Source organism: Musa acuminata, chromosome BXJ2-10 (genome assembly GCF_036884655.1).
Source record: "Musa acuminata AAA Group cultivar baxijiao chromosome BXJ2-10, Cavendish_Baxijiao_AAA, whole genome shotgun sequence".
Lineage (NCBI taxonomy): Eukaryota > Viridiplantae > Streptophyta > Magnoliopsida > Zingiberales > Musaceae > Musa > Musa acuminata.
Window position 1 is genome coordinate 25,207,165 of NC_088347.1, and position 19,764 is coordinate 25,226,928.

Below are 19,764 nucleotides of genomic sequence, written 5' to 3' on the forward strand. Positions count from 1 at the left end.
GAAATGGAACTGAAATAACATTAAATTCGTCTTATACGGTTGACGATGGCAACATTAATTAAGTTCATCGACAACGAGAAAGACATCTTCCATCACAATTTTGTCTTTGAGATAGATCACTTTTCCTGTGACCTTTCTCCATTGCTTTTCCTCGTGAAGACCGCATGATTCTTCTTCGTCGACTTCGTTAAGAATCCATTAGCATGACTTCCAACGCGCTGTCCGTGAGGCAGCGGTGCAAGTTCTTGCAAACACAGACAGCAAAAGCAACATGAAAAAAGGGGTGATTTTTTTACATTAATTGAACCCCAAAAACAAAAACAAAAAGAGAGAGAAGGTTAATAATTGTCGTTCGTTCGTTCGTTCATCTCAAGAAATCTTGAGATACTAAATAAGAGAACCGCTGGCGATTGATCTAAAAGTTATGGCTTTGTTTATGTATAGGGATGTATGAAAGGGAAAAAAAGATGCTGTGAAAAGAACAAGAGAGATTGTGTGGAGCCATGAAGGAAACCAAGATGCCACTTTTGCTTTCGCCCTTAACCTCCTCCTCCATGAGATTCTCCATCATCGAATTTACAGAGAGAACTTAGGAGAAGTTACAGAACAAAGAAAACCCTCAGGAAAATAATAGTGCTCTTTGTACAAAAGGAAAGAAGAAATAGACGAAAAGAAGACCAAAACAGTAGTTCAGCAAGAAAGAGGGAGCGTCTCCCTCCTCCGTCTCTAGCAGTCCTTACAACTCCCTGGGGTCCACGAATATGGAGGGCCCCGGCGTCGACTTGGTCCAATCGCCGACCGCCCCGTCGCTGTACTCCTCCGCCAGCCGCTTCACGCACCACACGTCATCGGCCCCCGACAGCAGCCGCCACCGTGGTATTCCTCGACGGAGCGGCTCCATCTCCGCTACCTCAGCTGCCACCACGGCCGCCGCCCCCCTCGCCGTGTTGTGCGCCTCCCGCCACACCGCAGCAGCCATCGTCGCCGCCGCCGGACCCTCCCCCCCGATACCGTACAGGAACCAGGCCCCGAACGGCCGGAACAGGTCCGGCACGGACGGGATCCGCAGCCACGGCATAGCCCGGTCAGCCGCACGCGTGGCGGCCGCTGCCGCCCGCCGAAGCCGCGACGCCCCACGGATTTCTAGCCGGAACACGCCGCCGCAGTCCCACACGCTGGCAATCGCCCATGACTCCGGCGGGGCCGCGAGGAAGGCCTCCGCGCCGGGCCACCGCTCTGACGCGGCGCATCCGGCCGGCACGGCGAGGAGGGTGACCACGGACAGGGGGTTGGCGAGGACGGCGTCGATGTCTCGGGGGAAGAACTCGGTGGCGGCGAGGCGGCGGCGGTATATGACCTCGGCGTCGGCGGGGGGGATTCGGAGAACGGCGGCCGAGCGGGGAACGGGGAGGCGGTGGACGAACACCGGGTGGACCAGGATGGAGGGCGTCCGGAACTTGGAGTAGCCGCACCCGGTGAAGAGGCCGAGGGACGCGTCGTTGCCCTTCGTCGTCGCCATGTAGGCGTACTCCGCCCCCTTCTCCCCAAACCATTCTTCCATTCGCTTCACCAGCTTCAACCCAATCCCCATCCTCCTGTTGGACGCATCAAACAACAACGAAATGAGAACAAAGCCTCGTACAGAAAGCTACAAACCCACATACGAAGTGGAGGAATCAAGGGGTAAATTTACCTGTGCGATGGCGAGACGCGAAGCCCAAGGATGTAGCCGACCTTGGTATATATCGGGGCGGCCGCCGGACCATGGGTTCTGGTCCCTCCGCCGCCTTGTCGAGCCATCTTCCTACCGCAGGCGACTATCTTCACGCTGCCGCGGATGACGCCAACGATTTCTCTCACCGGGCCGCTCGTCTCAGCTACCTACGAATGAGACATCAGCACGAGTAAGGAACAAGATAGAATTCACATTATACGAGGGCATATATAGGAAGGGAGAGAAGGTTACCAGCATGAGGTAGGCCGGGGAATGGCGGATGCGGGAGACGGGGTCGCCGAGGAGGTCCATGCAGAGCGACACCTTGCCGCTGGTGCCCACCTCGCATATCCGGTCGACCGCCTCCGCCGCCGACCGGTCAGTCTCGGCGTCGTACTCCCTGACGACAATGATCAGTTCCTCCCTCTCCATCTCCTCCTCTGCCTCTTCCTACTGATATACTTAACGGCAGACGTTACCCTTTGCACCGCGTCAAAATTAATCGCCGGAAGAATCGGCGGTGATAGACACGAAATGAACAATCGCAGCAATTATTACTGTGGCTGCTCTACTAGGCAAGCATGGGAATGAACACGACTGTGCACGCCAAGCTCCCTTGAGCTTCCTCCCTCTCGGTCTCTTCCCTGCCACTCTCTCGGTGGGGTGGGACTCCGTTTGGGTGTAGGGAGAAGCTAAATGCTTGAGCTACCGATGCGGGAGTGAGAGGGAGGGGTGTATAAATAGACGTGTCGCACGGCGGTGGGGTTTCGGTGATGGCCCAAACTCTCCGCCCTCTCGCCCGACACGATGCTCATTTCCTTCTCTCTCTCTCTCTCCTCTCTATGGAGAGCTCACACTGGCGTATATTAAATTGGGTGATGTGAGCAACAATAAATGGCATGGGAGAACGTAGGTGGAGATTGGGTAAAGGAGGGATAGAAAAGAAATGGCGGCTGTGACTGCGCGGTCCGGTGAGTGTCCACCCCGTTTATTAAATCATTTAAGTTCTACGGACCAGAAGGCGTATCCCCTCAATTACGAGCCATGCCCAATCATTTATGGTTATCCATTACCGCAGGCGTGATCGAGCCCAGCATGTCCCCATGCCCCATCGCCATACATCCATGCCCGCCTCCCTCGACATGCATGCATGTGGCGCTGCAAGCCCTCGAACAACATGTCGACATTGATCTGCACGAAAATTTTAGATCCTGCACTCTGATTAGTGCCTTGGTTCTGAAAGACTTACTTCGAAGTGTGCGTATCTGGGGATGGATCGCCCGAGACACCTGTTTTAGGAATTCTTTGCGTAGAGTATGAATGAGCCACTTTTGTCTGAGATTATTTTAGCTGCGGGGGGAACATAAGCACTGTATTTAGACGAAAAGTATTCGAGATGAAGTCATCTCTCGAGTCCACCACAGGGTCGAGCGATCGATCCACCGAAGAAAGGAAACACCGGCAAAACATCTGCCGTTGCTCGTTTAGCTAATGGAAACAAAACCTAAGCTAATTAATTCTTCATCGTCAGCAAGTCATTTTATATTGCAGTGACAACAAATCGAACCCCAGACTGGAATCTCCATACTTGCAGCAGATGCTAATTCTTCGACCTCGGTCATGGGTGGGGTTGCAGCATGAGATAGATAGCTGTAAGTCTAGTATGTGCCTAAAAATCCAAGTCCTTGTGCCCCACTGGTATTCCATGAAATGTTGGTCCACAGGATTTCTGTTGCTAGTCATTTTCTTCTGTGTTGAACTCATGGATATTATTCATATTGCCCAATCTCATTGTAGGATGTTGTCAGCAGGGCATCACCGGTATCACGAGATTTGGACCACAGACATGGAATTCACGCACCATCCATTGCAGTGTCTGAGATCAGATACAGGCACTGCTTCAACCCAGATATAGGATAAAGAAGTAGGAAACTTCCCTGGCAAAGCAGATGGTTTGATGTACTTGGTTCATGGAACCTTCTCATGTTGAATGAGGTCCAACGATTCCATAACTAGTTCACCGAAGAAGGGTCATTGCAATTCCTCATGATTAGAATAGGAGATGAAGAAGCACTTAAATAATGGCCCTTCTTCTTCTTCTTCTTGAATGGAGGAGTCAGAAGGTCCGCCCGCAGGCATTTTCATGTACTATACGTCAGCTTGTGTTTGACTAGCACAAGTAGCGTTTCCAAGTAGAGAAGAAGATCGAATGGCTTGCCAACCAAAGTCATTTTACATGCACAAGAGACTGAGGGTGGCTGTCAATAATGAAAGCTTACAACAGTGGCACTATGTTTGGCTTGATGAGAGTGGTATTAATACTGAAACCGATAACGACGACGACAGCATTGACCAATGACAGTGATGAAGGGCTCCATTTCAATTTGTTTTCCCCCCCCCCTCTTCGCATTAGGAAATTGCACAGAAACATTTGAGTGATGATGGAAGACGATCACACAAGTTTTCAAGTGTTACACGACCCTCAGCTCTTACCGATCTTCTGACTTCCCCACCTGCCACTCTCACTTGCCTTTCTTTTGGCAAAGACAGGGGGACGCCCAACCACCATGCCTTACTATAATCTTTTCTTCGTGAGTTCTTCCCTCGTTTTTTCTCTTTCTCTCTCTCTGTCTTCGGAGCGAAGCTTCCTCGCACGGGAGGGGGGTTGACGCTGACCTCTCAGCCACAACGCCCTTTTCGCCCATTCTTTATCTTTTGGCCAGGAATAGCTGTTGTTTGTCTGTGATGCGTACACATTAAAGCTAGGGGTTGTTTGACCTGAAGTGAGTCACGTAAACGAATAGAAAACTCAGATAAAGCCTCATGAAGTCGTGCCTCTCTTTATTCTGTTTCCTTTAGACCTTTATTTCGTTATGAGATGACATTCGATGAGCTCCTGCCATCCATTCCTCTCGAGAAAGGGAAAACGATGGGAAGCATGTGAGCCCGAGCTTGGCTTCATGCGTCTTGTGGCATGTGGAGTGGATACGAGTCGAGATGGTGAGGACATGCACGGTGGGGTCTTGCGTCCAGGGATCGATTGAAGCCGGAGGAAGAAGATTTCAAGTTCATGGTCACTTGGGGATGAGGTCAAGGTTGAACCAGTGATGGCCACATTCCTTGTGTACCGGGCTTTGTCTTTCCCTATTTCATGTCAGTGGGGCCTTCGTGTGCCTCAATCCCAAGATAATGATGCCCAACTTTTACTGGGTCTCACGCTCCGATTTCATCTTCAAATATCCATGCATTTTGTGCAATATATATATAATAATAATAATAATAATAATAATAATAATAATAAATAATTCAAAAATAATATAGGCTGAAATAATCTGGATCTTGTCACTATAGAGTTCTCCATTCCTAATTAATCAGATCACAAAGATATAATCTAATTATGACATCAACATTCATGCTCACACATAATTATAAATTTAATGAAAAATAATAAGTTTATGGTAATTAAATAATTAGAAACCTAGCTAAGTAAAACATAGAACAATAAGATTAATTGATAACTTGAGTTGAGTTGGTGGTCCACCACCTAAAGGGAACAAAGGATACTGATGAACAATGGAACAGGTGAACTCAATTATTTCAATGTGTCGGACTACACATGTCCATTGGAAGGTTATCAGGAGATGGAAACAACAAGATAACTCCATAATACATGTGCCCTCATAAATCCCCTCCTCTTCTTCTTCTTCTTCTTCCCCAAATCATCTTTCCATTATCGTTTGTTTAATCTAATTACGAGGCAACTTCGACCAAGGAAATAGCAAGCCAATGTGCTTGCTTGCTGATTCAGAGTTTGGAGTGTGCCAAGTAGGGTTATTCTTCTTCAGGCACTCGTCATGGGTGAATGGAAACATTGGAGGACGATGATCACGTGCTAATAGTTGGTGAAATGAGGAATGGGGAGATGGGGGAGACATCATTCTCACTCGACCGAAAGGTACAAGCTTGATGTGTTGCATCAACATGGCAATGGAAACATTGACCAGTCTTTAGCTTAATCCAAATTAGCTTGATTGTACTCGTGTCGGACTTTGATGTGATCTCTCTCTTTAGGGGATACATCATCAGCATTGTTTCGATTTATCTTGCAGAGAAGAAGATCAAAGGCCACTGCAGGAAAAAGCCAAAGAGACATGAGATAGGGGATGTAGACGACCACTTGTTCTTATTCTTCTTCTTCTTGTTCTTCTTCTTTTGGATTAAGATTTCTAATCATGACTAGAAAAAAAAAAACAACATCAAATATAAATCAGAAATTTCTTTTTGATGTGACAAATCATTTGGAATTACATATAGCAGGAATTTGTCTCTATAGAGAACAATAATAGAGGAAAAAATTAAAGAGATTAGGGATGAAGATGACATCTTTTTCTTTTTTCTTTTTTTTTCTTTCTTTTTTTTCTGATTTAAGTTTCTAAATTAAAACTAGAAAAAAAGAATTGGTCTTAGAAACACTTAAATCCTTAGCACTGCAAAAACAAACTAATTAAGCTTGTAATATGATATTAAGAATAGCAATCGAACTTGTTAAAGATGCCTAATAAATCAGAGTGATCCAGGAATTTGGACTCTTCTAATGATCTGATTCTATTCTCTCCCTCTCTCTCTCACTCACTCACTCACACTCATCAGCACTATATTTGGTTGAACACATCAGGAGGAATCTCCTAAACGGTGTGCGATGCAGATGCAGTCAAGCCGGCAGGACAAAGCGTTTGACCCCGCGTAGCCCATGTCTTGGTTTCTAAGAACTTTGTCTGGGTGTTGATCCTGGAATGGATGCCACCACCCGCGTGGGGCCTACGTGTTCGCCCCCACACATGCTTTTGACACGGTCAACCGGTTTGACCAGCAGGTAGATTTTTGGGCTATCAAACAAGAATGGGACAGAGAGAGAAGGGAGAGGGGAGGGAAGAGGTGGGGCCGACTTGTTCACCCACTCATCTATGCCTTTTTTTGACAGTCATCTTGTTTGACCACCTGGTAGATCTTTTGAGCTATCGGACAAGAACGAGAGGGAGAGAGGGTGGAGAGCACAGGGATTGGAGGTGGAAGAGGGGACAAAGCGGAGATTTGGGGCATAAGACGCGTACTTTCGGCAGTGGGGATGTGACGTCTCCGTCGTTTGTTAGGGTTTGGGCTGTGGGCCTTCCGGCCCGACAAGACTGTGAGGCCCGACCTGTGCAATTTCATATTTCTCTTGGTACCAAGTAATAAGAAGATTCCTGAGGGAGAAGTCGAAGAGACAAATGGACAAACGGGTTCAGGGCACCAACCGGGGGGAAGGCATCAATGGCCGCGCGCGAGGGCACTGCGCCTCCACCGCCCTTGTCCTGCGACAGGAGAGCATCGAGCCCGGGCGCAAGACCCACGTGTTGGACGGAGGCTCGTCCACCGGCCACCTTCCACAGTCGGACGAGAGCAGAGCCACGACTGTGGTGGCTTGACCAGACGAGTCCGGCTTGCCCCCTCCTCGTCTCGACCTCCCATGTGGCCGCGAACAGTGGCTGGGGCCTCGCAGGGTTGTCCGGGTACGTCTCGCGCCCAACCAAACACTCACATGAGCCTCTCTGCAGGCGTTCCAGTGGCCGATGGCCGTGAGACCCATGTCGCTGGCCTCACTTCCATGGAGGCTCATGGGGCGCAAGGTCCACACCAGGACATCCCTTTTGCTAACAACAAAGCACACTCAGTAACTCCTCCTGCATCACAGTTCATGAAAGCTTATCCTCAAGGAATATTGGTACCGAGAAGGTGAATAATTTCATCATGTTCTGAGGAAAAGTGGACCAGATGTCAGACATCCTCAGCGCTTGTACTGCCATGCATCGATCTGATGAGATTTGGAGTCCCCTGCTTTGACGAACAAAGCTTTTCCTTCTTCTGCCACCACCAAACTTCTTGTACACCGATGCCGATTCCTTCATCGTCATGTTGGTACACCAAATCCGACTTCAAAAATTAATGAAACGTATAAGAAAGATTTTGAATTTACCTTACTGTCGCTGAGTCATATCTAATACAAAAAGATCACATCACGTCTGTATCAGTGCCACTAGTGCGGCAGTTAACCTTTGCTTTCGCCTCCACGGCAGGACAGGATCGCAAAGGTAATCGACATGGAGCTAATGTAAGAGGAAACGCTCGTTTGCGATCGTACTTGCGAACTGTACAAGGTACCACTGTATGGGTAGGGGGAGGGGTGGTTGGGGATGGAGATAGGAACAAAACTGACACATAGCCATCGCATGCATCTATCATGGATGATGCCATGTCACGGACGCATGCATGCATGCATGCACGCATGGGGAGCACACGTCTGACATTCTTCGGATGGCTCCGGGAATCGCTCTCCGATGTCCGCATCATGGTGGGATGGGGGTGACAAGAACGCATGGGCCTTCGTATTTCTTGTCCATGGCCTACGACAGTGAGATTATTATGTGTGGTCGGGGACCGGATGGTCCTACCCATTTAATGGCATGACAAATGTTGGGTTGGGATTGAGATGCTGACGTGGGAATAATTAGGTTTTCCGGTTGCAAGTGTTCGGTGACGTGGCCCATGGGCCCAAGCCTACGTAGATAGCGTCTCCCTCAGGAGGATTCTGGGCCGTCCATCACAATCACACGAGAGCTCATCCTAACTCATCATAGCGTATGAAAAGATAAAAAGAGGGTTTTTCTGCATACGGATAACCAACAAAGAGAATGATGTGATCTATAGCGATAGATTAGTTCGCTATAGAAACAAAAGAAAGTTGACGCAACCCTCTAAAAGCGATCGAAGAATCGCATTCCAAGAAAAAGACAGAAACCGAACAAGAATTTTATGAGGAAGAGCGACTTACTCTGGCCACCGATCACGAACTTGGGAAGACAGCAAGATGTTAGAAACACACAGAATCCTGTCCACCAAAATTACCTGCTAATTCTCAGTGGCCAAAACATGGTTTCGATATACAATGATGGAGTCCAACTTCACCTCAGCCTCAGGGGAACAAAATATATTAAAACCAGTCACCAGTGGCTGCACATAGATGAGAACAAACTGAAAACAAATGGGAAAAAACAAAAACAGTTCGGCCGTGATGCAGCAAGAGATCAAAATAGCTTTTGAAATCATGCTGTCAAGTTTTGATTTCGTCTGTGTAAGATGAAACATCAGGCACAGCTGCACTCCTAATACATACAATTTATTGCTTGCTTTTTACAGTAAACAAATTCAACAGGTCAATGCCTGGTAATGTCTTAAACAAAGAACAAAAAGAAAAGATTCATTAGAATACATATGTACATAAGCTTCAAATTGACTAGCATAAGAGAACATATTTTTGTATAAAACAAGGTAATCCCTGAGGGAAAAAGGACAACATGTGGTAGTATGCATACAAAAAACACATAAACCAACTGCTGTAGAAATATGAGCAGGAAGAATTTAGGCACTGGCTTTGCACCCAACAAAACCAGTTGTTCGTTATTACGTTTGGCATAATCTTCGGTTTTCCTTTTCCGAATGGACTAAGGTCTCACACCAGCACACTGTGTGCAACTGGGAATTGAAACCCCAACAAAATGGCAGCCTCCTGGATGCTTAGCGACCAGGCTACCAGGGTGAGTGCACACAATCTTCAGTTAGAAACAAAAACCTTCGGTTTGGTGTTAGTGATCAAAGAAAACACAAGGAATCGGCCTTTTGTCATCTTGTTCTACAGTTATGTTGGGCTGGCCTTTTGTTTTAGTTGTATCACATGACTTTGTAGGCTACATTGTGTCACCTGTTAACATGACCTTCCACATTAACAAGCATTACATGAAACGGGTAAAGAAGAAAATAAACTGTATCAGCACTTACATGCATAGCTGCAACTGTGGACAAGAGATCTCTGGATTTTTCAAGTAACAAACGCTCTTCCGCAGCCACTTTAGTAATTTCAGAAATCACAGAACTTGTCCCTTCTACCTGTAGATTATGATGATTTTAAATCTTAAGAACTTGAAATGTCCTGATGGAAGTTTAGCTATGTTTTAGAATCAGAAAATAGTATTTGTCAGAGGACACTGGCCAAACCATATCATATGAATTGATGCTAAGCACCATATTCTTCCAAACTATGTAAAATGAATATTAGTAAGACAGTGGAAAAACAGACCTATTCATAATGTATGGGTTTAACAACTCTGGGAACATGGTTCTATTAAGTAGATTGATCGATATCTTCCGCTTATAATCAGGTGATCACACTCAATGCAATTGTATACAGTGGGATTTAGATGGGGAGTATAATGTGGACACTTTGAATGGTGGATGCAGGAGAATGCAAATCCATGGCTCTTGTGATCACATGGGATGGATATGACACACCACAGAAAAATAAATGATAACAAATCATTCATGATGTTGTGTTCATTCTGGGGACATGATGTTTTAGGATGTCTTACCTGAATTCGAGTTGGTTTTTGGGATTAAATCCAAACTAGATGAACCATGGGGAACCATATTAGAGCTTGATTTTAACCCAAGATAAGTCCAAGCCCAGGTAAAGTTCACTGGATCACATAATTTGGCTGAGAACATAATTGGACACTGGACAAGCATGGAAATGAAGTAAACAAGTGTTCTGGTGCAAACAGGTCAGGATACTGGGGATATTCCTAGAATTAATAATAACAATGAAGGGTTAGATTTCTAGCACCTGTGGCAGTGATGTTCACACCACCCTTACTGATCTTCTATTTTAAATCACAAGTGAGGATGACACAGTATTATTAATTCTTACTGGATGACACAAGTGAGGATGACACAGTATTCTTACTGGAGTTTGTAGTTATCATTGATCAACAAATGTCAGAAAGGATAAATGTTATATTTTAAGCAGGGTATCGTAGCGTAAAACCCTCCTTGATTTTTTACTATTCATTGAATTGTAAGTCGTAACATAGGGTGAAGGGTAGGGGAAGTCAGAGTTTGGGGGGTAAGTTACTGTAAAAGAAGTCACTCCACTGCTGGCCAATAATTACCCGCTAGCAATCACCACCCTGTAACCCACAATGACTCGTGAAAATGCCTCTAATGGTTGACTGCTCAAAGTTGATAAGCAACTGCTAGCCTAAATTGGCCTTAGCACCTGGTAAGTTTGACAATGACAGTGGTTGCATTCTTCGCAATCAGCAACAGTTGTAGCAAGGACTGGATGGTAGTTGTTAAGATTATTGACCTATATATTCCAAGTTATTAGTGTCATCACCTTTGACAAAAGAAAGAATATTGAGGATCCCATTGCCTGCATCACTTCTACGGCTGACCCAACAGCATATTTCATTTCCTGGATGTCTGCCTGCACAATAGAACACATTTACATGACTTAAAAGTTGGAAAGAGATCATCAATCATATGGTAATGTTGCAAAATTTGAAGCACAAACCTTTACTCCACCAACAACAGGAAGACGGAGAGTTGTAGCATTTAATGCATCAATAGCTCCAGATAATGAGCTTGAATGGTTGCTATGCATGAGAGACCACTCCTCCAGATAGGTCATCTATGTCAATCAAGTTTCAAAATATTCAACTTCATGTATCTCACAATTTATATACATATATCTGCAAGCAAACCTTAATTTCTTGAAAGGACTTCTGGAAATGTGTCAAAGATAAGTAAATGCACATCATAAGAACATATGTTGAATATCTTACTTTTCACATCTTGCACTGTGTCATTATTTCTCAGATTACTTCAGAGAACATTTCACTATATGCAAAAACATATTATATTTGTTCCCGTGCTTTTAGTCCAAGATATTGCCAGTAGACAACATGTTCTAGATTATGAGATAACATGAAAAGATGCACAATTCCGCAAAATACCAGTATCATAAGAACATTTCATTGTGCGAATTTCCTTTTACCTTTCTACTCTGTGAAAAAGAAAAAATAAATTACAACATGTTATCCATAAATTTTATTTTAGTGAAGGAACATACACAGTTTTCTGAAGGACTTGCAAACTACTCCCATCATGTAAATCAAGCAACGTGGTAATATTCCATTCTAATACAATAATTAAGAATTTAAAACCCCAACGGTTGAAGGATTTCTAATACAATAGTAACTAATAATATTCCATCAACACTTTTAAATTAGGTCCCCTATGAAGGATTGGTTGACATGAATTTCATTAATGATTAATCCTTCTTCAGTTTTTTGATAAATACTGCCTACGAACAATTTTGAATTATTTCTTCTTAAGCCAATATTCATTTTCTAGGCTCATGTTCATAGCCACAATATGATGGCTGTATAACTTGTTTATCATTGGTGCATGTAACTATATCACAAAGCATAGTTGTCAAGAATGCTAAGCAATGGCATTCCTGTGACATGCTATCTTGGATCTGAAAGTTGAAGTCCCCTAATAAGGTCTACATTGGCAACAATATGAGGATCACTACATGCATATTTCTCTGTTCCTGCTATTGTTAATTGATAACCTTTCACCACAAATTACTTGAAGTACATGCTTGTATCTATAGTTCTTTGCTTGATCGCTTCATATTGAACCAAAGAAACGATAGTAACTTTTGCCTAGGTTATGATTGCAGCTCACTTGTCAAATGATGTTTTCTTCTCTTGTCGCAAGTTTCCAATCCCAGTGGAAAATCTGAAAGGCATGAGTTTAGTTCACAAAATAATAAAAATAGTTTTGCTAAACTAGGTTACTTATTTAGTTTTCTGTTAACAAAGTCCCTTACTGACAGCCGACTAGAAAGCATAAAATTTTGATTTATGGAAGTTTTATTTATTAAGAAGACTGCATAAACTTTCATGATAACAGGCTTTAACTGCAGGATCCTTCTGGTCTATATGACATAGAACATAACAAACTAACAAACACTTTCAACATATATACCCTTGTTAGATATCAGTACTTCCAGAAAACATAATGGTTGAGTAAAGATAGTCAACCTATTTAGTGCAGTGTACCTGATTTAAGATTTTAGTAAATAGCATAATAGATAAGTGTTCAAGATTAATATTCAGAGAGAGAAAGAGAGAGAGAGAGAGAGAGAGATGGATTGGCATCAATTAATATCTACAGTTAATTGTAATTGACAGTGACATGCTGCTGACATGAATCATTCTGATCTAGTATTAGACCAAACGTTAATAAATTTCATTGAAATTTGATTTACAAGAAAATAAATGAAGAAAAATTACTTACTTGCTCATGAAGAACAGATTTTAGCTTCAGATTTTGCGTAAGAAGTCGTAACTTGGTCCTCTTAAAAGTGACAGAATCACGCAATTTTGAGGTTGTAGCCCATACATTATATATATGTTTCTGTTATAAATAAAAGATAAGCATTAGCAGGATTGTATTTGATGCCTAACCACAACATATAGGACAAAATCTGTGAGCGGGACAATAGAGAAGGTGTTCATTTGTGTGTGAATATATATCAAACACAATATATTAACTAGGCTTTTTAGCCAGAATCTTCCAAGCTTAATGGGCTTAAAACCTTTCTAGTCTGATTCTTTCCAAAAGTAGGTTATTGAATTTATCTAACACTTGGACAAGTAGCATGTGATTGGCATCGAACAAGTCGACAGAAAAGCATTGTTGAGTTAGCTAGCTTGGGCAGAAGTATGTTAACAGAATTTCAGAATGAGTGTAGTGTAGCCATTAATTCTGCAGAACAATGACAAGAGGCATGCAAAGTGCTATCCTTTTCTTTGCATTCCCACTTACCAACCTGTGCTAAATCGAGAGGCTTCAGTTACGTCTCTCTCCCTCCTATGATGACACCCCGACAAGCAAAGCCAGAAGGGATTTCATCTCCATCTCACCATTATCTGATCACTTTCAAGTTTCATGAAGGCCACCACACGAAGGTGTCATGTTTGCATTAGGTTTTAAGAAAGCACTAGACATTTATTCTCAGTTAACATTGAATTCATGTAGACTTCAGTTTCACTGAACGTATGCTCAAGCAGTCAGAGTGCAATAAAGAAAGCACCATTGATTTAACTGAAGTAATGCAAAATACTTATTCTGAAAGGGGCATTTTTTGACTTGAAATTCTCTTATTAAAAACAGCTATTACTGCATCAACACTACCAATCACATCATCTATGCAAGTTCAGCATTGTATTATGTTCAATGGTTTTCTGGAGAAATCTAGCAAAAAAGAAATTAAGTAACCAGTAAAACTTTCTTATGATCTCCAATTGGCAAGGCTGGTGAAATTCATTATGATTAGCTGTTATAATGTAATACATCCAGTAAGACAAGACATACATTTGACTCTTACACTGGAAAAGTTGACCAGATGAATAAGTTATCATTTTTGGCCACAGGCCCTATCCTATTCCCATTCTTCTCTCTAGAAACTATTCCTATTGGATTAATGATGTGAAATTAATTTTGCAGTATTTTCCTTTCTGAACCTTGAAACCTTCATAGGTCCATATGCATTAAAAAGGTAGTAGAATCGACTAGGAAGGACGCATGTACATATTATAGAAGCCACTACAACTCTTGAAAATTATAACAAGCACTTTTAAAGCATAAAAGACAATCTTTCTATCAAAATCTTTCTACGATGCCATGGATGATGAATCTCAAAAGAATGCAGTATTGGGATTAGAATAGTTAAATCAAAATTTACAGTTTGAACAAATGATGGATGATGGGAGAACCACTGATTGCAAGAAAATTCAACAGATACAAATAAACTTCCAAAGTTCTCTAGAAAATTAAATTTTAGATTCTACACTAGTACCAAGCATTAAAAACAGGTTATAATAATATTTTTTCATCACTGGTTACTACATCGTATGAGGTGGCAGCTGCAGAAACAAATTGAAACTTGGTGATGAAACCTCAGAAGCTTGAAAAACAAGTTCGATTGGACCAAGGAAAATAATACCCAAAAATGACTGACAGATGTTTAGTTTTAAACCATGGTTTGCTACTTGATACGGATAAGAACTAAGTGGATATACTACATGTGAAAAGCAGAATATACATATTGGAGCTCTTACGGGCTACATAAAGAATCTACGCATAAGCAAACTCTGGAGGAGTTTATGATATCAACATTACCTCTGCAGTCACCTTATGCCACAGCGATGCTGCACTGGCCCTTGCATTTACAAACCGCCATTGCAAGTGTTGGTTATCGAACAGCCTCAGTAGGTGTGCCTCTTCAATTCGATTCTCTCCTTTTTTCGCCCTCCTCACTTCAGCAGCAAAGCTTATAATTGAAGGTGCATTGGCTGGCTGACTAACTGGAGATGAAGTCGGGGTCCTACCACTCCTTGCCCTCAAAGGACTAACCATTCCCCTTGATGGAGAAGCCATGTGCTTATCAGGTGAAGATGGTCTGATGGGTCCACGGAGTGGCGAAGGAGCCAACCTTGGAGACGGTGACGGGCAGTCAACCGGTAATTTCTTCACCAAGCCCTGCTGCCGGTGGACCATGGGACTTGAACCTGAAGAAGATGGCAGCGATCCCGAGTCTGGCAACTGGCGCAGCCGGCTATTGTTCTCCTGCCAAAATCTCGCCGGCACACTGATTCCTCGAGGAGCGACCTTTGACCTTGGGGCCATGCGGAGCTCCGGAACCGCCGAATTGCTCCCTGATGACATGCTATCAGTGTCAGAGGAAGCGGAGAGATCGGCCCCATCAAACGACGCCCTCCGTGTGCCATCGTCGAACACCAGTGACTGTTGCATCAACCGGACGGTGGCCAAGATCGAGTCGTTCTGCCCCAAGGAGCAATCCAAGCTCCTCATCAACGGATTCGACGCTCGATGTCTCGCTCCAGGCCACAGGCGGTGATTGTCCGAGGGCCTCTTGTTCTCCGAGTGATCTCCAGCCCTCGCTGGTGTTGCAGCCACCGCACTAACTCGCCGTCGCTCAGGGCTAGGCTTCCGAGCTGGGCTAGGGGAGGCGGTCTTGGCGTGGCTGGTCTGGTAGAAGAAGGATTCGCCCTGGAACGAGACCGAGAGACTCCGAGTCATGGTGCAGAGTGCTCGAGCTGCCGCAGACGGTTCAGCCGAGGCGGGGCAGGGATCGGGGCGTGGCGTCAAAGGCCGGACACGATCGACGGAGTGGGATCGCTTTTGGGCCGCAGATTGGGACAATGTCGGCGGCGTCGATGGCCGTGGCGTCACGAGAGGCGACGGGAAGCGTCGGGAGCCGGAGGAAGAGCCGGAAGAAGATAAGGTGGTGGCGGTGGAGTAGGAGGTGGAGGTCGAAGAAGAGGAAGACGACGACGAGAGGTACCGAGAGGAGATCTCCCTGGAGCGAGGCCGCCTAGGGGCAGGGCCGCCAGCTGTTGCGTCGGTGACGGAGACGGCATTGTCCTTCTCCGAGGGGACAAGCGGCGGGCGGCGGGGGTTCTGGGGATCGTTGCGATGGCGGGGTGGAGAAGGGTTCTTGCGGTTCGAAGGGTCGCGCCGGGAGGCGGCGGCGGTGGCAGGCGGGATGGCGGCCACCATGGATCTCGCCGGAGCTACCTCGATCTCGGGCTCACCGTCCCTTCTCCACTTCCACCAGCAGAAAGGGGTCACACCACCGGACTCGAACTCCTCCAGCAGCGAACTCCCTGAGAGAAGAGAGAGTGAAGCAGAAGATCGAGGAGTCATGGATTTATTTCCTTCTTCTATGTTAAGTATTAACGTGTCTGTTAAGACATTTGTAGGTTTACGTTCAAGTTTATGTGAGCATTATATATGTTGTTTAATATAATAAAAATATTTTTATTTTATTTTATTTTTTTAATATCGAGTATTAATAAATACAAAATATTTAAGGATATAAGAAAATAATCACACATGTTTACCCGAAAAAAAAAAGACAATATGACATGTTAAATTGAAGTTGATTCTTTGCTCCAATTGAGTTGTGGTCAACATGACATGTTACATCAATAAATACCATAGATTAAATAATTATTATTAATGGCACGAAGAAAGATAAAATAAGACTTTAAGAAAATAATAAAAATTATAAATATTTTTAATAGAACTAAACCTATGACTTTTTAGTGTTTAGTTTGTTTGTGCCAAGTGAGTGAGTGGATGTGGAAGCTCAACAATCTTTGATACCAAATTTAGCTTAGGAAGGGAGAAAGGCAGTGGGGCCCAATTGATGTGTGATAATAGCCTTTTTGTAGGTCCATCAGTCACACAACTAAGATCCTATGGCCCCTGATGCCAAACATGCTTGCAACACCCCCAATCTCTTCTTCTTCAGCTGTCTCAAGTCATTTCAACATTAGTCCAACCGCTGCAAGGATGAATGCAGTAAGGCAATGGATTGAGAGAACAACTTGATCTGTAAGAACTTGTACGTATCATTCCAACGAGGCTCTCTTTTTCACATGCAAAAAAGGGGTGATCGCAGCACCAACTGCAGATGAATGATTTGTTCTACCTTCCTTTTCAATGTTTGTCTTGTGTGGATGGTTGCTTTTTCAAGAGACCATCCAAAATTTGATGACATGCAAATGCAGGATGCAGTTCTATGAATGGGGAATTCTTTAGAGAATCAAATCAGAATCTTATTTTCTTTGATAGCAATAGATCACAGGAAGAGCTCACATCAGAGACGCAGATCCAAAGCTTGGAAACGTCCCGAGTGCATGCATGGATTACCTCCTCCTCACATCCTTTCAGATGTGAGCAAGGCGGAGAGAGTGTCTGCAAGAACAATGGAAGGTGGAAGGTCGCCTGATGAGCTGAAGTGACCTTATGTGCCCTTACCCAAGAAGAAGAAGAAGAAGAAGAAGAAGAAGAAGAAGAAGATTCATGGGGACCTAATGAAAAGAAAGCCAAGCAAACTTAAAAGCTCTTGTTCCATGCACAGTAGTAGAGTTCAGGGGACCAGTTAAAACCATTGCACATGCCTACATTACTCACTCCCCTCCCTTGGTGTCTTGGACCACTTGAGCTCTTCTTTCTCTTCTCCCATGATCTTGAAATTTGAACTTGAAGACACAGTTCATTTCTCTCTTCTCCTGCAATTGATCTGGCATAATATGATGCTTATAGTTTAATTCTCCTGCATAGACTAACACTCTCATGCCATCCATGCATTTTAAGATACATGGAGGAACCTAATTGCCCAAGGCTTCTTGGAAAGGTAGATCACATCATTAACCCTCCGCTCATGAGTTGACTTTGTTCAACCCCGTTCTCGGGGACCATGAAATAAGGACAGCTAACATTGTTGTGGTGTGTGACATCTTCAAATGGGCCAAAGTATTCTAGTGAAATGGAAGGTTCATGCGCCTAGGTTAATTATATTGGACCATAGCCAAGAGAGTATGCCACTGTAGAGAACAGTCTCTTTAGCTTGTGAGGACAGCAGCCACCTTCAATGTGGATTGAGATGCAGGTTATTGATTAGGGTTGAAATTGCAGAATTTATCAGACTTGAAGAAAAAGAAGAGAACTCCATGCCAAAGTCCCAGCAAGAAGGATTCATTTTTTGCTTGTGGTCTCCTCCTTCCATTGGAGTCTGAAGACTCTCCTCTAAGATCAGTACAAGAAAAAGGAGAAGATAAGACGAAAGCTCTTTGTGATTTGTTCATCTCTCTCTCTCTCTCTCCGCTGTGGTCAAACAACTCTACTGTGAAGAGAACAAGTTTGTTTGGTGTTCTTGCGAGCACGGACATGCATTGAATTCGACATTTGAACTCATATTAGGAGCTGGTTTCTACTGTGGGGAAAAGGGGAATGGGACGTACATTACTTTGGAAGCTTTCAAAACCATTGTTACATGGGAGATGTTGAAGAATACATTGCTTTCATATATCAAATGAACTTTTTGCTCCACAAAAGAAGAAACACTAGTTTTTTAAGGAACTAGGAAGAAAGAGAACGAAGAACTTGTTCTACAAATCGAAGTGCAATTAATCGCATACCTTCACGTTGATGAAGAGAACGAAACCAAAGAGAGCCACTTCAAACTAAGCATGGATTACTGCTGCCATGGCTTTAGATATGTAAGGTGAGGCCCCTTAGACACCAAACAGTAGGATTTTCTGGCCTTAGGTCGCTGTGATGTGCAATCTAAGCTTTCCGAGTTGGTCCCATCTTCTCTTTCTCCCCCTCTTTGCTTTCAGTGAGGTTTTGTTCCCGACATTTTTCTTAATGTCGGACTCTCAAGGTTTCATCGTTGCCATCTCTTTCTCTTTTCCAACCACGTTCTCAACGTGGAGCTTTTGTACTTTGCATGGCATCTCTGTTCTTCTCTATACCTTTTACCATATGTATGAGTATTGCTAATGGAGGATATGATTTACGCGATTGTAGTTGATATGATATATGAATTGCTCGCACATTAAGAATGTTTTGTTGATCATCTCCACTGGTATGTCTTGGGGTACAAAACATCTTTGGCGACAGAAGATAGTTCAGGAATCATGGGACCTATGAATGAGTGAATGGAGTCAGCAAAAAGACTTCTTAACCTTAATTACACATCTTTACGTGCTTGTGAATTCTTAACCTTAATAACACATTTGGTGTGACATCCTAATCGATGATAAGGTCATCTTAACAGAATGCAAGTCTGCTGTATCAGTGAAATGATGATGCAGTTGAAATAAATGCTCCTTATTTTTTTATGACTAATCAAATCATGCGAGCGATTGAAATGTATCATTTGTATCAGGATGATTGATCCATCGTGTATAATTGAATCAACCAGGCAAGCAAGTTAAAAATTCCTCTAGTATACATTAGAAGTGATATGATAGGGAACATTCTGACATCAATGAGAGCCCGTCAAATTGGCCACCACTAGGGAATTGATGTGGAAAGACCACGTCACCTCTTTCTGTTCAGTAGCAAAGCGATAGCCGATCAACCGTCATGATCCGCAAATCACGATGGATGGTATGACTTAGCCACCGAGGGTAGGGGTCCTCAAATGGTTAAGTTGACCTGTGCCCTCCTTTGGTCAACCTCTGTAGGCGATAGCCCACGAGAAACCTTCTCGACTAGCAAGCGATGTC

At 43.8% G+C, this 19,764-nt stretch overlaps 2 protein-coding genes across 6 annotated transcripts; both read right to left on the bottom strand.

Moving 5' to 3' along the window:
• Positions 1 to 504: 504 nt before the first annotated feature.
• Positions 505 to 2,559, bottom strand: LOC135625834 (probable N-acetyltransferase HLS1-like). 2 transcript variants are annotated; one of them, XM_065130928.1, is made up of 3 exons: positions 1,967 to 2,559; positions 1,694 to 1,877; positions 505 to 1,595 (listed from the first exon to the last, which is right to left on the bottom strand). In XM_065130928.1, the coding sequence occupies exons 1-3, from the start codon at positions 2,061 to 2,063 to the stop codon at positions 737 to 739; spliced, it is 1,140 nt and encodes a 379-aa protein (XP_064987000.1). In that variant the 5' UTR covers positions 2,064 to 2,559; the 3' UTR covers positions 505 to 736. The 2 variants fall into 2 exon arrangements, with proteins under 2 accessions (XP_064987000.1, XP_064986999.1); XM_065130927.1 differs by having other exon boundaries at positions 1,694 to 1,881; positions 1,967 to 2,558.
• Positions 2,560 to 8,906: 6,347 nt separating this feature from the next.
• Positions 8,907 to 18,778, bottom strand: LOC135582928 (QWRF motif-containing protein 2-like). 4 transcript variants are annotated; one of them, XM_065130951.1, is made up of 7 exons: positions 18,670 to 18,778; positions 14,840 to 16,347; positions 12,953 to 13,072; positions 11,157 to 11,273; positions 10,980 to 11,069; positions 9,587 to 9,694; positions 8,907 to 9,509 (listed from the first exon to the last, which is right to left on the bottom strand). In XM_065130951.1, the coding sequence occupies exons 2-7, from the start codon at positions 16,238 to 16,240 to the stop codon at positions 9,447 to 9,449; spliced, it is 1,899 nt and encodes a 632-aa protein (XP_064987023.1). In that variant the 5' UTR covers positions 16,241 to 16,347; positions 18,670 to 18,778; the 3' UTR covers positions 8,907 to 9,446. The 4 variants fall into 4 exon arrangements, with proteins under 4 accessions (XP_064987023.1, XP_064987022.1, XP_064987021.1 ...); XM_065130950.1 differs by lacking the exon at positions 18,670 to 18,778 and adding an exon at positions 17,345 to 17,459; XM_065130949.1 differs by lacking the exon at positions 18,670 to 18,778 and having other exon boundaries at positions 14,840 to 16,419.
• Positions 18,779 to 19,764: the final 986 nt, after the last annotated feature.

Bases quoted from the DNA above. Each gene is read 5' to 3' on its own strand.
- LOC135625834 (XM_065130927.1), bottom strand. From the start codon at position 2,146: ATGGAGAGGGAGGAACTGATCATTGTCGTCAGGGAGTACGACGCCGAG. The intron at 1,882-1,966 runs GTAACCTTCTCT...TCTCATTCGTAG, and splicing joins CCCCGGCCTACCTCATGCTG to GTAGCTGAGACGAGCGGCCC. The intron at 1,596-1,693 runs GTAAATTTACCC...TGCGTCCAACAG, and splicing joins CGCGTCTCGCCATCGCACAG to GAGGATGGGGATTGGGTTGA.
- LOC135582928 (XM_065130949.1), bottom strand. From the start codon at position 16,387: ATGACTCCTCGATCTTCTGCTTCACTCTCTCTTCTCTCAGGGAGTTCG. The intron at 11,274-12,952 runs GTAAGTAATTTT...TGATTGACATAG, and splicing joins AATCTGTTCTTCATGAGCAA to ATGACCTATCTGGAGGAGTG. The intron at 11,070-11,156 runs GTTTGTGCTTCA...TCTATTGTGCAG, and splicing joins CTGTTGTTGGTGGAGTAAAG to GCAGACATCCAGGAAATGAA.